This window comes from Elgaria multicarinata, chromosome 16, assembly GCF_023053635.1.
Source record: "Elgaria multicarinata webbii isolate HBS135686 ecotype San Diego chromosome 16, rElgMul1.1.pri, whole genome shotgun sequence".
Taxonomy (NCBI): domain Eukaryota; kingdom Metazoa; phylum Chordata; class Lepidosauria; order Squamata; family Anguidae; genus Elgaria; species Elgaria multicarinata.
The window spans coordinates 27,390,879-27,403,848 of NC_086186.1; the positions used below are offsets into that span (position 1 = coordinate 27,390,879).

At 45.3% G+C, this 12,970-nt stretch overlaps 1 protein-coding gene across 1 annotated transcript; it reads left to right on the forward strand.

The window, feature by feature from the left end:
• Positions 1-2,005: 2,005 nt before the first annotated feature.
• MTFMT (mitochondrial methionyl-tRNA formyltransferase) lies at positions 2,006-9,125 on the forward strand. Its single transcript, XM_063142661.1, has 9 exons — positions 2,006-2,178; positions 3,469-3,681; positions 5,217-5,339; positions 6,220-6,322; positions 6,568-6,643; positions 7,003-7,094; positions 7,464-7,545; positions 8,006-8,088; positions 8,513-9,125. Exons 1-9 carry the CDS (start codon positions 2,006-2,008, stop codon positions 8,708-8,710), a joined length of 1,143 nt encoding a protein of 380 aa, XP_062998731.1. The 3' UTR covers positions 8,711-9,125.
• The last annotated feature ends 3,845 nt before the right edge of the window (positions 9,126-12,970 follow it).

Here is a 12,970-nt window from a genome sequence, read left to right on the forward strand (position 1 = left end):
GTTCTGACTCTATACTGTTAGCTTCACCCTACCCGGTGCCTGTTTACACTTCCCTGTGCCTGTTTGCATTCTCCTTCCCTCTTTATTGTTTACTACAACTTATTAGATTGTAAGCCTATGCGGCAGGGTCTTGCTATTTACTGTGTTATCTGTACAGCACCATGTACATTGATGGTGCTATATAAATAAATAAATAATAATAATAATAATAAAACTCATTCACTTTTTTTGCAGCTGCATTACACTGCTGAATGTTCAGCCCATGACTGACTACAATGTTGAGATCCTTTCCACACGTACTACTACAAAGCCAGGTTGCCTCCATCCCAGCCTCACATGCATGGCAAAATGGTACAGTCCAAAACATCTGGAAGCTGTACATATACCTGTGCGTTTCCCCCTAAATGCAGAACTTTGCATTTGTCTCTGTTACATCATCAATGTTACATACATACAGGGTCTTGCTATTTACTGTGTTATCTGTACAGCACCATGTACATCGATGGTGCTATATAAATAAATAATAATAATAATAATAATCAAAAAACGAGGAAATGCAAGAGCACAAAAGAAGATACAAATCTGCAAAAGAATTGCAAAGGGTGATTTGTGTACATTTAGAAATAATAATTAATTTAAACATAAACACAATCCATCTCACCACAGTGGGGAAGGCTATGTCAAGCTGTCCAGTGTACTTTCCGTCCAGGTGCTCACTATTGATTGGGAACTTCAGGACCCTACTCTCTTTTCTTATGGTTATCTTTAAAACAGATGTGTACTGGTTTAAATACTGATCTTTGTAAACGGGCCAGGTGGCCACCCATCTTCTGGGATGTTAGTTATCCCACATAGTTTTAGTATCATCCACCTTCGGTTTCTTCCAACCCTTCATGTGAGTATGGTTTTCCCACCATCTCTAGATCCACCTGAGTATTGTCATTTAGCCCACAATCTATGAACCAGCCTGTGGACTGCGATAATAAATTGTTACTCTTTTAAGGTGCCACAAGACTGTTGCTTTTGCTGCAACAGATTGCTACCCTCTGCAAAATATCATGGGAGCCTTCCAAATGTTTGCTGAAATAAAAAATAAATCACATACACTAGGGTGACCATATGAAAAGGAGGACAGGGCTCCTGTATCTTTATTGCATAGAAAAAGGAATTTCAGCAGGTGTCGTTTGTATATATGGAGAACCTGGGGAAATCTCCTCTTCATCACAACAGTTAAAGGTGCAGGAGCTATATTAGAGTGACCAGATTTAAAAGAGGGCAGGGCTCCTGCAGCTCTAACTATTGTGATGAAGAGGAAATTCCACCAGGTTCTCCATATATACAAATGACACCTGCTGAAATTTTCTTTTCAGTACAACTTTTAAAGATACAGGAGCCACGTCCTCCTTTTCATAGGGTCACCCTAACATACACAGCAATGCCCACAACCCACTAAGCTGTGGCAATGATATTTTTCAAGAGCTGAGCCTCAAAAGCAGCCACTATTCCACCACCTGTCCGGGAAGGCCCTTTGGAGGAGCAGCAGTGCAGAGGTGCAACAGGTGACACTTCCCCTACCACTAGCATGCCAGTGCTGGGGAAAGCTCGACCTGTTGAACTTCAGCCTGCAGCATGGCTACTGACAGCACAGGAGCAGTGTGCGAGGAGGCGGTGATATAACCCTCCTCCTCCTCCTCCTCCTCCTCCTCCTGCAAATGGGGAGGGAAAACTCCAGGCCCAGGTGGCCTGAGTGGGCCCAGGTGGGTTGCCATGGATACGGCCGCCTGCTGGTTGCCAGGGTTTCTCGGCGAACACCGCCCAGCAATCCCAGAGCACCCCGCGGCGAGCCAAACTCCGCGGCCGCCTATTTAGGGCCCCGCCTCACTGAACCTTAGCTCCGCCCACAGCCGTGCGAGAGGGAGGCGTTGCCGCCACTGCGTCATCACGTCAAGGCGCTGACGCGTGAGAGAGAGAGAGAGGCTTCGTTCCCGGAAGCGGCGGGCCTGAGATGAGGGGAGGGATCCTGCGCGCTTGGCGGGGCGGCTGGAGCTGGGCCCGGTCTCGGTCCCACGCGACGGCCGCCGGGAAGGCTCCGAGGCGGGAGAAGCCCCCCTGGCGGGTCCTGTTCTTTGGCACCGACGGCTTCTCTGCCGAGACCCTCCGAGCGCTTCAGGCGGCCCGGTGGGTCCCTTTGTGGGGGGGGGGGGGAGAAGGAGGGCCTAGAGGTCAAAGGGCAAGCGGAAGTGGGGGGTTTCAAAGTTTTTTTCGTGGCTGGGATGGGAGGGGGGAAAAGACAAGGAGAAGTCAGGGTCCGTGGAAGGGGGTTGTTTGGGCGGTGGGGGGCTTGAGGGAGAAGCAGTGGGGAGAAGTTGGGCAGGCGAAGAGGCATCATAGAACAGCAGAGTTGGAAGGGGCCTACAAGGCCATCGAGTCCAACCCCCTGCTCCATGCAGGAATCCACCCTAAAGCATCCCTGACAGATGGTGGTGCAGCTGCCTCTTGAATGCATTGAGCAGGGGGTTGAACTAAATGGCCTTGTAGGCCCCTTCCAACTCTGCTATTCTATGATTATGAATGGAGGAGGAGGGTGAAAGAAAGAGCCCAGGAGCCTTCCCTCTGCCCTCGAAGGCCAGCATTTCCTGCTCTGACTGGCAGGGGCTGTTTGGCAGGAGCCCTTCCCTTCTCCCGCCACCCATCCTGGAGATGCCGGAGATTGAACCTGGGGCCTTCTGCATGCAAAGCCAGCTTTCAGCCCCAGAGAGAGTCCCCGTCCCCCACACCCCACGTGCCCAAGGAGCTTTCAACAGTGGCCTTGCAAGCACCATGTGCATTGATGGTGCTATATAAATAAATAATAATAATAATAATAATATGCACAGAAGGCAGAGCTGCTGAGGGCCGGCAGGAACATGGGAGGCTGTGGAGAGTCAAGGGCGGTAGAGAGGGGCTGTAGGACAGCACAGCGGCGTGTCTGCTCTGCATCCCAGGTTCAATTCCTGACGTCTCTTGTTCTACGGATCTGGTAATAGCTGATGGGGAAAGACCGCTTCTTGCCTGCGACACCTGGAGAGCTGCTGCGAGTCAGAGTAGGCAATTAGGGTGGCCGGGCCTCTATTTGAAGGGCTGTCAAGTCCAAGGCCAGCCAAAAGATAGCCTTAAAAAGGGGGAGTTGATGGTCCTTGAAGTTACTTATCAACAGCGCTTTGAGAACAGGCCAAGCAAGCACACAGGTCACCTGAACACACACTGCCCGACTATAGATTCCTTCTCAAATTATAGCCATTAGCACATGTAAAATTTATGTGCCTATAAAACACTGGACACCCCCTATGAAACCATCTAGCAAATCTGGTATAAGGCGGCTTCTTGTGTTTCTATGGCAGTGCAGGCATTGGGGGTGATGGCAGCTTGGCAGTGTCCTCAGACTTTCTCTATGGATTCTTTTTTAATTATTATTTCTTGCTGTGGCAGAGAGCCCAGACCAGGTCTGCTTGTAGACCACCTGGAGGTGGTGACTCTGCAGTCCCAGCTGCCGAAGGGACTCCCTGTCAAGAACTGTGCAGAGCAGCTTCACCTGCCTATCCACCTCTGGCCAGATGTAGGTCCATGTGAGCACTTTGATGTTGGTGTGGTGGCATCGTTTGGGCGTCTCCTCAGTGAGGACCTCATCTTGAAGTTCCCATAGTAAGGCTGTGATCACAGAAAGCATTGAGTGTGATATAAAAAGTTAAACCAATCTGAGTTGTATGTTATAGGAAAACCACCTTTTCTCAGTAAGTGTGTGCAGCCTTAGTGTCTGAAACAGGGTCATGTGAGATCCGAAAGCTTACATACTGTCACTCAACAATATCATCAAGTATTTCCAAAGGGGGTAAAATCTTAACAAAATCCTTTCTGGTACTATCTTAACTTCCAGTGCAGGGCTTTCAACATAGAGTGATGCCACTGTACATCCATAGAGAATAGTGGCCTTTTACCAGAAATTTGGGTTATATGTAACTCTTAATCTCTTTCTATCTCTATGGTATTGGCTTCTCCACTTTCAGTAACTGTACTGTACTCAAACCGTTTTGTACAATGTGGTTAAATACAGCTAAGGCTCCAATCTTTTTTAAAAACACTTGTTTGTAAGCTCCATTATATTTGGTTGGATTTGCTTCTGAGTAAGTATGTATGGGACTGTACTGGAAGTTAGATTAAAATGCAGTCAAAACACAATCCAAGCTATTGCAGCATGCTACATCATTGTACTTGTACAGGTTGGAAAACAGCATTTATAAAAAGGCTTGTATTTATTATTCTAAGTACATGGCAGATGATGGAGCAGGCAGCTGCCATGGTTATTCTCTATAAAATGTCTCTGGAGGGCAGATCTGTTCAGATTTTGTTAGATTTGTGGAGGGGTGGCTGACTAGATTAGCCAAACTTCACATTTAAAATTAATTGTTGGAACAAAATTGGAGTTCTTTATTCTCCTTTCAAAGCATTTTCATCATAAACCTAGTTCCAAATAACAATACAAGTCACTAAAAAGGCTACATGAAAGACTTCCTTCTCCCGTACAAGCCTTCCTGGGCCTTAGGATCTTCGGGAGATGCCCCACTTTCAATATCGCTGCCTTCAGCGATATTGTCTTTTAGTGATGACATGAGAGTCTCCTTGGTGGCCACTCCCAGGCTGTGGAACTCCCTGCCAAGGGAAGCTGGCTTTGCTCCCTCCCTCCCTCTCTGGCAGGCAAAGAGCTTTTTATTCAAGCAGGCCTTTGGCATGTCATCAGATGCTATTTTTATTATGTTACTGTTGTGTATTTATTTGTGTTTTAATGCATTTTATTGTTTTTATCAAGTTTTATGATTGTAATTAGCCTTGGCTGCCATTTTTCTTGGTGGAAAGAGGCTACATATCAAATAAAACCATATTGCCACACGCTCCCACATTTTTTCCTTTATCCTCCACGCCTATTTCTGTGACCCTACATTTCCGACTGTTTATTATTAGGTAAATTAACTTATGGAAAAGAGCAAAACACTAGTATAACATGTTTATGCATAAGAAATTATATAGTAGATTAGGTGTTCCTGTTCCATTTTCGTACTGTTTGGCAGTTCTCCTGCATGTTAAGATACCATTTAAATAATAATTTCTGAAATGGTCACTATCCACTTATGTATGTTACAGAGTTACTGGTCCTATTCTAATTTCCAAATGTTCTGATTCAGTGGTGTGCTGAATGTCCATCCCAGCTATCTTCCGAGGTGGCGTGGCCCTGCACCGATAATCCACACAGTGCTTCACGGAGATACAGTTACTGGTGTGACAATTATGCAGATTAGGCCCAAGAGGTACAACACCTATTTCACACAACAGAGTATTAGCGCGAATATCTCCTTTCTAGAAACTCTAATTACATGGATGCTGGGTAATCTTCCCAGTGTTTTAAGTTGCATTGTGTTTCTATTAATGCACATTCAGAGTTTAGGATGATTTCATTTTAAAATCTGGGGTTCTCCAAAACTTGAGACAAACTTTGCTAAGGAGCTACAAACAGTTGCCAAGTAATCATATATAGTCATATATGATTATCTGAGCGCCAGTGCTTTTGTAGCCAAAATAGAACCATCCAGAGCGTGATAAAAGCAAGCGTAGAGGCTTACAGAAGTGCAAAACATCTTTCGGGGGGGGGGGGGGAGAACTGAAGTGGGGAGAAGGACCCAAAACAGCCCAGTAAGTAGTGTGCATGGTCTGGGTACAGAATGCTGGCTGAAGAGAAGCGCTCGACCCTGGTCCCACTTTTTCCTCTTTTAAATCCGTTCAGCAATATGCTTCCCACCCCCAAACCATTATAGCGGTCTTTAGCCTCAACTGTCTTAGTTTAGTAAAACACATGCTTGCAATGATATGTCTGTGTTGCCTTTTTTAAACAACTAGATAAGGTATTTGTTATGTTGCAAAAAGTTCAGTAATACAGCTGTTGTCTACTGCCTCTTAAATAACATGTGTAGCACTCTTGACTGATGGTGGATCTGCAAAACTTCAGATCTAACTCTGAAAGTCTGTTGTCCTCTAGTGTGTAAATATACTTCAACTCTCCTCTGCTCTGTGCTCTCCCATCCCCTCCTCTCATTGATTTGTGAACCCTGCTAGCTTTTCGCATTCTGTTTTTTAACCATGTTTAGGTCCAGGATAAAAAGAGAAGCTTACTGTTATCTATTATGTTCCTAGATTTGATGTAGGTCCAATTATTAAACAGGAAACGTTTGCTGTCCCTGGCCATTGCTCAGCGAAAGAATTGGAGTCACTGTTATCCAAACTGGGTGCAAATATGGTACGTTAATATAGCCTTTTTTTTCTGCGGGGTTTTTGCAGTGGGAATTGTTGAAGATTTTTAAGTTGGTAAACCAAGTGATAGAAAACATATCAACTTTGCGGTACTAGGTCACTGTTAGGCAAAAATATGACAATAGAGAAATAGAGTTCCCTGTACCAGGAATGTGAATGCGGGCTATTGCATTGGTGAGAGTCTCTCTTTCATTTTGTATAGTGTGTGTTTTGGGTTTTCTTCTCTCTCAGCTCATTGATGTTCTGCAAAATTTGCCTGAAAGCTTAAAGAACAAGAGAGAGCAACAAAAGGAAGGAATAACGTTTGGTATGTACTGGGTGTTTTGTGCATGATGGAGTTATTGGTAGTTTGCCTAATATTTCCTGCAGTTTCATTTTACAAATGGGCGAGGGTCTGCTTCTTTTTCCCTCTCATTCTTGGAAATTCCAGGAGCAGCGGCTGATTTTCTTCTGATGGCCCACCTTATGGCCTCAACATTTGGTTGGGGAGGGTACCAAGAGGTAACTCTGTAGTAAAAATGCCTTCATTTGTTGTGGGGGGCAGGGGAGCTACAGTGCACTGCAGTGAATGAATATTAGTTGTGCAGTTGGGTTTAGGTACAAAAAGAAGTTAGAAAGTTTCAAGATGCAAGGCACAACCGTGGACTTTTTCTCTTTATCTGAAAGCTCCAAAAGTCACCGTTGCAATGAGCTGCATCAATTGGGAAGAGCAGCACCCAGAGCAGATACTGAGGATGCACCGTGCCTTGGGATCAATGGTGAGGCCAGTCTTGCAAATAAATTCACAAAAGTTACTAGCCTACAAAATTGAGTGGCCTGCCTATCAACTATATATGCATAAATTTTAAAAACCAGTTTTTTTGGAGTGCAGGGCGGGGGGAACCCTCAGACCTTGGAATAGCAGCCTCAACCCGTCTTCAGGTGCAACAGTCCGTGACGTTATTCTGCTGATATATGAATCAGGGGGGGAAAGTGGGAATTAGCCCAGATTCTTGTCTATATTAGTATCTGAGCACGGAATTGAGAAGCAGGATTATTCTGGAATTATTTAGCTGAAATAAGTGTGAACTTCTCTGCTTATATATCCATTTATCTCGTATATTTATATATTTTGCTGCATTTTTCAGATGCCCCTGCAAACATTGTGGATGGATACGACTGTGAAACTATTAGATTTTGTGGAAGTGGAGACATTACCTGACCTTACTGGTATTTTACGTGAATCTCTTAACGTTCTTATTTGTAAAATGTTGCACAAAGCAACACTGAAAGAACTTCTGTGAAACTAGGGGTTATATTTCCTTCTTTGCCTATTTCTTGCAAATGCTGCAACCATTTCTTACTGCTGTGCAGCCATACAGCTTTGCTCCTCTCTAGTCGCACTGCTTTTGACCTTGAAAGCCTTTAATGACCAGGAGTGAACAAACCAACATACTTAAGAAATCACTATTTGTAATGTATCCCATCACGGGTACCTTGTCTGGGTCGCCCTCTGTCAGTGTAACTGTGAATTCCAAAATCTAAGCTTGAGTGCTTGGAAGCATTGTAAGAATTTATTTAATCTGATTTTAGGTGACTGGGGATAAATGAGGGCATCATGGAGGCAAGCATAACCTAACAATTGCCTGTTGTGGAAAAGCAAAGCGTAAAACATGTATTTTGTGTTCAGATAGGTTAGTGGCTGAAAGTTGGACCATCCCAGGATCGGTGTTCTATCATAAGCAGCGGCAGACACTCGTGATCCGTTGCAAGGTATGTTCCTGCGTGTGTCTTGTATGGCAATTCCCTTCATTTTTCTTAGGTGGATATAACCAGATCGTTCTTAAATTGCTGCGCTGTTTGAAGGGTCGAGAGGATGGTTTGAAAATCAAATTTATATTGAACTGACTTGCCAGTCACCAGGGCTTGGAAGCGCAGACTAGGCGGGGATTTCTTGCTGAAATCCCTGCCTACCCCAACTTCTGAGATTTCGCCAGGCACCACCCACATATTTTTGAGCTTACCTCTGCAGTCTAGAAACATTGTTTGTTTTTTAAACTGAAAATGGAGAATGACAGGCTGCTGAATTCTGTGTTGGAGCCCATCTGTGTGCAGTATGACTGCAGAGTTGCCAGATGTGCTGTTGAGCCCTCCAAGCCTTAAGCCACACCTGGGTATGTTCCCTTTCCCCTTCTAGGAAGGCTGCATTGGAGTCAAAGCCGTTCTGCTTAAGAAGAAGCTGACAGCTGCTGACTTCTACAATGGATACTTGCATCCTTGGTTTCAGCAAAATTCCAAAATGCCACCTGGGATGTGCAGGTTTCAAACGCTCAAGCTGGCCACAGCAAAGAAGACTCCTAGAGGAACAGTGTTGCAGGCGCACAATGCACAGTAGCAAGGAGGCCCAGCTGGACATCCAAAACAACCAGGTGCTTATATAAGCTTGGCTGGGTTGGAAACATCTCAGCATTGTATCAAATGCAGTCTTGATATCACCCTACACAGACATCATTCGGAAGGAGTGGAAATATGGCCAAGAGGGTATAGTTTGGTCACTGCTCCTGTATGAGTCTCCCAAAGGACTTCAGGCTACCTGGTAACCCTGAACGGCGTGCTCATCTTCAGTACTCGGAACTGTTGAAACAAGTTTTCAACCCTGCGAAAGGGATTTCCTGGCAACCTTATCCTGATGGCATGCTGTTCTGGACACAGTATGCATTTTTGTTTTTAAAGTCAGAGTTTGTGGAGTTAACCCAGACAACAGTGGCACTCTTACTGTATTATTGAACAATAAATTATTTTTGTACATATGTTTCTCTGAATGAAAAAGTGATGTGTAATCTGCAAATCCAAAGCATTGCTGTGGCCCACGCTATAGCTGTGACAGGTTAGCATAATGATATCCATGCAAAACCACGTCCCTCACACACTAGAATGGGGATGATTTTGTGGCTATCCAGATGGACGACTCCAGCTCCTGTTATCTCTAACCTACCCACCCCCAGATTGATGGGAGTGGTAGTCTACAACATCTAGAGGGTCACAGATTCCTTATCCCTTCTCTAGAATAACCAAGAAGAGGGTTATGTAGAGAGGAGCAGGCTTGATTTTTCCATGGCTGGGTTTGTAACAAGGAGTGCTTTGAGTTTCAACTCTAGTGGAATCCCAGAGTATACCCATTTATTTTCCTAAAAGTCAGTGGTAATTGCTATCTTATCTGGATGAAAGTAAAGTGCTGCTCTTGCAGACAATGCTGCAAAGAGGCAAAAGCTTCCCTCTGTCTCTGACACTGGCTGCCTTGGGCGTTACTGTCAGGACCCCCATGTGTGTTAAATAGGAATCTCCCATAGTCCAGGACAGACCGTTTGTCGGCCTAGCTCAGTGTTGTCTCTTACGTTCGGCACCAGCTCTTCGGGATCTTGGTCTTCCTCAACTGATCTTGGAGATCCCACATATCAGCCTTGGGTACATTCTGCATGCCATGCATGTGCTCCACAACTCCACTATGGCCTCTGCATGTTGTGCACACATAACATACGGTATACCCCTCCCAGGCTCTTACAATATACAAGTCTAGACACAACCAATCTGCCATAAAGATGAATCTTTTACGAGTTAGGGTTTATAAAATAAGAAGCCAACCCTCCAAATTGTTGGGTTATACCTCCCAGAATCCCCCAAGCAGCTATGTTAGCTAAGGGATTCTGGGAATGGTAGTCCAACACATCTGAAAGGCATCAGGTTGAGGAGGGCTGTACTAGGTGTACTGTATCACCAATAAGCCAGCAGGTGGCACTCTGTGCTTCTGAACCTGACACATGGTTGGGCAGTATTATTTACTACTTGGGTACAATTTTGACTTTTCAGGGAAGTAAAGGACACAATTGAGCTACACTCAAGCTTTTTACAACAAATTTGGAATGATACTGGATGGTGAGCAGCCTTTGCTTATAAAACCATCTCACAATCAACTCCCCAGTCACAGGAGTGATGAATTGTGTGTCTATTTAAGGCCTCCCATTTGGGGGGGGGGGTGTATGGTGTGAGCCACTGCTGTTGTACCATTAAAACTGCATAGTCCCACCTTACAATTCTGCTTCAAAAGCCAGAGTTAAGGGATGCACATGGCCCTTCCGCTGTCCATTTCTAACTGTATGGTCCATGGGCCAAACTCAGCCGTGTCCTACGGAGTCAAACCGATGCTCCATCTAGTTACGGACAGTCTGCCATCAATGGCTCTCCAAGCAGCTGGAGTGAAGCCGGTTCAAACTCCTCATCCGCAAAGCTGAGTGATCTGGAGCTAGGGGGCTTCCACACACAGTCTTCGGGGCGCCCTGAAAGCACTTCAGGGCGCCCTGAAAGTCCTAGCGTAGCTACCTGGTCAGAAGAGACAGAGGAAGAGGCGGCGGTGGCGAAAAGTTCCCAGAAAAGTTCTCTTCCGCCGAGCTCTCCAACCCGGGTGGCTCTTTTGCCGGCAGCAGGAGGCCGGCGGGGAGTTGGGATCGGCGGCAAGGAAGCCGCTGAGCCCTGGGAACTTTTCGCCGCCGCTGCCGCCTCTTCCTCCGTCTCTTCTGACCAGGTAGCTACACTAGGACTTTCGGGGGGCCCTGAAGCGCTTTCAGGGTGCCCCGAAGACTGTGTGTGGAAGCCCCCCCAGTAACTGTCTCAGCTTAACTTTGTGGAGCTAAAACTGGGTGTCAAATAGCCATATAAGCTACCTTGAACTTCTCGGAGCAACAGTGAGATAAAAATGTAATTCATGCATAAATTTTTAAACGTGTTTCTGTGTGCTACAAATAAGTGAATAAATCTGCAATCAGTACTTTGGGAATGAACACACACCACAGTTGCACAGCAAATATGGAAATAAATATCATTGTTCACATTTCAAGTACAAATTCTTACAGTTAAACTCAGTACAAAGGAATCGCTTCCTTTTTATTGGTTACCCTTTACTAACAGGGCTCGCAAAGCCGGACTTATCAGAAAAAGAGTTTATGTACATTACTTTACATCTGATATTCCTTCTCCTGCCCCTTATATGCTAACTTTTTTTTTTTACAGTATTTAATGTTCTACAGAAATGCAAGCTCATAGTTATGTAGATAGGTGTTCGCTCTTTAACTGTATTTGGTCAACTCATATTTGAAACGTGGTCTTCAAAGAGGCAATGTGGGATGCCTGAGATTGGTTAAGAACTGCAGGTTTTAAAGGAGTGGTGGGCAAACTCATCCCACCCACGCTGTCACGAGCCCTGTTTCTTTGTGGGCGAACCCTCAGGGGCCTGCATGGCAGGCAAGACCAGAGCCAAGAGTGGATCGGTCACCCCTCTTCACTTTATGCCTACCTTCTTCATTCCCACCCACTGGGCTGCTGGCGAAGCTGCAGATCTCAGCAGGTGGATTGGGGCCAGCTTAGTGCACGCGCTAAGTAACTTCAAGCCTCGATTTCTGCAATGCGCTCTACATAGGCCTAGTCCAGAAACGTCAACTAGTTCAAAATATGCCAGCCCGGCTGGTCACCTAAGGGTGACCACATTACACCAGTTTTAAAGTCTCTTCACTGGCTGCCAATTAGTTTCTGAGCAAAGTATAAAGTGTTGGTTATCACCTTTAAAGCCCTCCATGGTTTGGGTCCAGGTTACCTGCCAGGTCACCTTCTCCCATACAATCCGCCCCGCACACTCCGCTCCTCTGGGAAAAATCTACTTCAGCTAGCAAAAACTAGATTAACAACTGTTACCCAGAGGACCTTCTCTTCTGCTGCTCCCAGACTGTGGAATGGCCTGCTGGAGGAGATTCGTCAACTTAGCGGTCTACTAGCATTCAAGAAAGCTATAAAGACTGATCTCTTCCGGCAGCCTATCCAGTGGAATTTTAAGATGTTTTTAAAATGTTTTTAGGATGTTTTTAACAATGTATATTATGTTTTAATTGAGTATTATGTATTTTATCGTTTACTGTTGTTCCCTGCCTCGATCAGAATGGAGAGGCGGGTAAGAAATAAAATTATTATTATTATTATTATTATTATTATTATTAGGTAGGTGTTCATTTTAATAGCGATGCATAGCAAGCCAGATTGAAGAAAGGAAGAAGAGGGAACTTGAGCACACATACTAGGGAGTCGGTCTTGTTTTTATTGGTGCGTTCTGGCCGTCTTCCCCACATACACTACCCTGTTCCGGCGTTCAGCCAGAACAGGTAAGCTAAACACACGAGTAAGGCGCAGGGCAGCTCAGACCTTGCTTGTGATGTGTAGCAAGGCCTGAATGCCAGTTCTATTGCATGTTTGCTTGACCTCACCAGTGCAATCAAGGACCCTGTTTTATTGGCGTCCTCAAATGCCTGTAGCAATCTGTTCCCATTCAGTTCTTGGCACGCAAGACAGCAAAGTCTGAACTGAGAGCGACGATGCACACTGGGACATAAAGGCAGGGCATACATACACAGCTCCATGCCCTGCCTGGGCATTTAACCTATTCTGTTCAAGCTGAATGCCTCAAGAGCCAAGCTGCTGTCTTCTTTTCTGGCAGGACTTCACTGAGAGGTGCCACTCCTTAAATTTACCCAGAAATCACAGCCTTCAGCAACCCAGGTTCAGTTTTTAAAGACACCATTGGGTGCCTGGTTTTTCACTGCTATCATTAAAGCTG